Consider the following 3,159-nt stretch of genomic DNA (forward strand, 5'->3'; position numbering starts at 1 on the left):
AAGTCCTTTAGAGTCATCCGTCTCAAGTCAAGTCAAGTCTCAAGTCATGAATACCAAGTCAAAGTCAAGTCGAGTCTTTTATCAATGTTAGTCAAGCAAGTCTCAAGTACAAAAATATGCGACTCGAGTCCCCCACCTCTGGTTTACAGTACTCCCCTCAATTCTTAAGAAAGACAAGCAGAGGTGAGAAATCAAAGGGCAAGTGACAGAAAAGAGAGGAGAATGACTGGTGGACGTTTTACCTGCAGAAATCCGATGCAGAGCCACAGTGTGGAGGACAGACCGTAGCGCAGTATGATGCTGTATGAGGGGGTGTACTCCTGAGAGGAGCGCTGTAAAATTGGCCAGGGGTCCCTCAGGGCGAGGTTGGAGAACCCTAGCACCTGAACATTACAACATATGTTAGCAATGTAATCAATGAGGAACCGTTAAATAACAAAAACTGAAAGAACTGATTGGATGTGTTGTTGAAAGATGTACTTCAAGAAAGAAGAGCACGGCCATGATCTGAAAAGTGGGGCTGATCTTGCGGATGGTCTGGATCTCGTTCCATTCATTGGCCACAAAGTAGGTCCTCCAGATGCTGACAGGAGAGGGGTCACGTTTCGGCTCACCAGCAGCTGAAACAACAGAGAATATGTTGAATGGAATAAAATAAAAAATAGAATATGATTTCTTGTTAAGACTTTAAGATATAATCTCAATTTGTTCGAACCTTGAACAGTTCTGTTAGCTTTGCATCGTGGCCTCTCCCAGTCAATAAAGAAAACATCAATGGACACCTGCATGAACAGCTTGTGGAGAAACTGGACAGCCTGGATATAAATACACAAAACAATATTTTTTATTTCCTTACAGAGGCACACCATCTAGCTTTCAAAAAGACACAAGTTGACATATGTTTAGTAAGTGACTAACCTTGAGAGCAAAGGCACAACCAACGTAGGTCACAAACTGTTCCTCCTGAGCAGGTAGTGGTAAGAGCACTGATACAAACTGTTGAGCCTAAACACAAACACAGAGACAAATGAATCCAGGGTATATGCAGGAATCCTGAAGTCAAATGTAATACCTTTTAAGACCTTTATTAAGACCCTTTCCATACATTTTAAGACCTCATCGCTACTTCGAGTTTTAACCGGTTACATTGGCGTTACACTTTACCTCACATTTACTATATACAGTATTGATTGTCCTTCCTCCTTATCTTCCAACCATTTGGACGCAGACTTGCATTTCCCCATAACGATGTTTAACAACCAGCGTAAACGCGCGCTATCAAGCAGTGAGCGTGCGATGTCCTGTTCAGATGACGTCAAATCCAACGGGATGCCATAAATAAACTACACAGAATCACACTACACACCTATCTAATGATTACATTCAGGCAGACAGTAGAATACAACCTCTTTGGACAATTTGTATACTTATTGAAAACAAGCTACAAAATGTAATACCTTGGAAAATGCCGTTTAATACTTTTTTAATAGCCTTAATTTTCGCTAAATTGATTTATCAACTTTTAATACTTTTTAAGACCACGTGGACACCCTGGAATCACAGCAGTCAAACAATCTCACGTAAATCTATGCATTGAAAATGATGTTTAGAAACAAAGGGTAAAGGAGGAAAAATACTTGCCTTTAACGTCTAAAAGTCGCAAAGAGGGGGAAATAGAGAAGGAAGTCCATGCAAAAACAAGAGAAACACAAATTGTGTGTGGAAAATAAATAAAGTTTAGAGAAGATCTCAGAGAAGAATTAAGATACTTGTATAAACTCAACAAAAGAAAGTATCAATCCTATAAAAGAAAGCCCCCTAAGGACTTATACTAACCTTGTAAAAGATGAGCCAGTAAAGCCCGGTCCCCACGGTGACGGCAAAGAAAACATTGGCCAGATCTCCGGCATAAAAAATCAAAAACTTAAGCAGAGTCTGAGGGAGAAGGAGGGAGAGGCATACATTACATAAGTCGAGGCTAAAAACACTACTTTTTAGAGCTGCTTACCAACAAGCCTTTTAACTTGTTTTAGCACCTACCGTATTTACAATGTCGTTTTTAAACTATTTTGTATCTCATTAATGCATTGTTTTTATGAATCTGTTATTCCATTATGTTTATTTATTGTGTTCCTCTCACTTTGAATTGCCTCTGCGTCTGAAATGTGCTATATAAATAAACGTACCTTACCAAGCTTTACACTAAAGTGTGGATTGACAAGGACATGTATTTGTGATGACCTTTTCTTGTTTGAATATAGAACAGAAAATACACTACAAACCAAGACATAACAGCTGTACTGCACACAAAGCGTTGAAACAGAAACACAATTAAATAAATTGAGAAATATGATACAGTTACAGTAAGTGGAAATAAAAGATGGGGAAATACAGTTCCCATTACCACTAACTTTTAAAGCTGGCCTGCCCCAGTTCTGATATTCCTGGGCATGGAAGAGTGTGGGGTGGGATTAAAAGGGTTATGACTTTTCAAAGATGCAGTACCTCTGCATCAATGAGCGGAGAGGCGATCCTCCTCTTCCAGCTAACTGTCTTCAGCAGAGAGTAGATAAGGGCCACACCAGCCATCACACCGATAGCGGTCTGTGCATACACAAAACCATCAGAGACACAGTTCATACCATAACACATACTGTACACAAGAGCTTCTCCTTGTCATATTAGGCCATTTAACAATACGTGTTTGTACTCACATCTGTCTTTATGCGAGCCTCATTCTGATCCATCTCATACTCCACAGCAAAAGTTGTCTACAAACAGAATAATTTATTCAACATATTAAACAAAGGCTTGTTTTGGAGATTTAGTAGCAAAAACACAGAGAAATACAGCCGTGACCTTTGAGGGACCTATTGTTCTAGCATAGTACAGCAGTGTGCCAGCCGGGTAGCTGTCTTGGAGCATATCAGCAAGGACAGAACTCTATTTATCAGAATGCACCTTCAGAGTTTCACATAAGAGAAGATTAGTCCGTGTGGCCACATCATCTCTTGTATTAATAACTGCTTGTACGAAGTAGCTGTATCAGAAGACAATCAAAATGTCCACCATATGAGACAAATTAAGAGACAGCAACACGCAAAAAAAAGAAATTAGGATTGAAAACAGCAGCTATAGTTTGTGTGTGTTGACTCACAG

At 39.6% G+C, this 3,159-nt stretch overlaps 1 protein-coding gene across 2 annotated transcripts in view; it reads right to left on the minus strand.

Annotated features, from left to right (window-relative positions):
• Window positions 1-74: 74 nt before the first annotated feature.
• LOC104952976 (meckelin-like) overlaps window positions 75-3,159 on the minus strand; it is a 7,953-nt gene continuing 4,868 nt past the window's right edge. Inside the window, exons 15-22 of one of the 2 annotated variants that reach the window (XM_010779891.1) lie at window positions 2,715-2,771; window positions 2,506-2,604; window positions 1,837-1,935; window positions 1,642-1,650; window positions 919-1,005; window positions 716-815; window positions 481-620; window positions 75-383 (exon numbers count right to left, since the gene is read on the minus strand). In XM_010779891.1, the coding sequence (XP_010778193.1) occupies window positions 192-383; window positions 481-620; window positions 716-815; window positions 919-1,005; window positions 1,642-1,650; window positions 1,837-1,935; window positions 2,506-2,604; window positions 2,715-2,771 (783 nt within the window). In that variant the 3' untranslated portion in view covers window positions 75-191. The remainder of the gene's footprint in view (window positions 384-480; window positions 621-715; window positions 816-918; window positions 1,006-1,641; window positions 1,651-1,836; window positions 1,936-2,505; window positions 2,605-2,714; window positions 2,772-3,159) is intronic. The other variant, XM_010779892.1, reaches the window with a different exon arrangement.

This window comes from Notothenia coriiceps, unplaced genomic scaffold (genome assembly GCF_000735185.1).
Source record: "Notothenia coriiceps isolate Sejong01 unplaced genomic scaffold, NC01 NC01_scaffold00020931, whole genome shotgun sequence".
NCBI classification, from domain to species: Eukaryota; Metazoa; Chordata; class Actinopteri; order Perciformes; family Nototheniidae; genus Notothenia; species Notothenia coriiceps.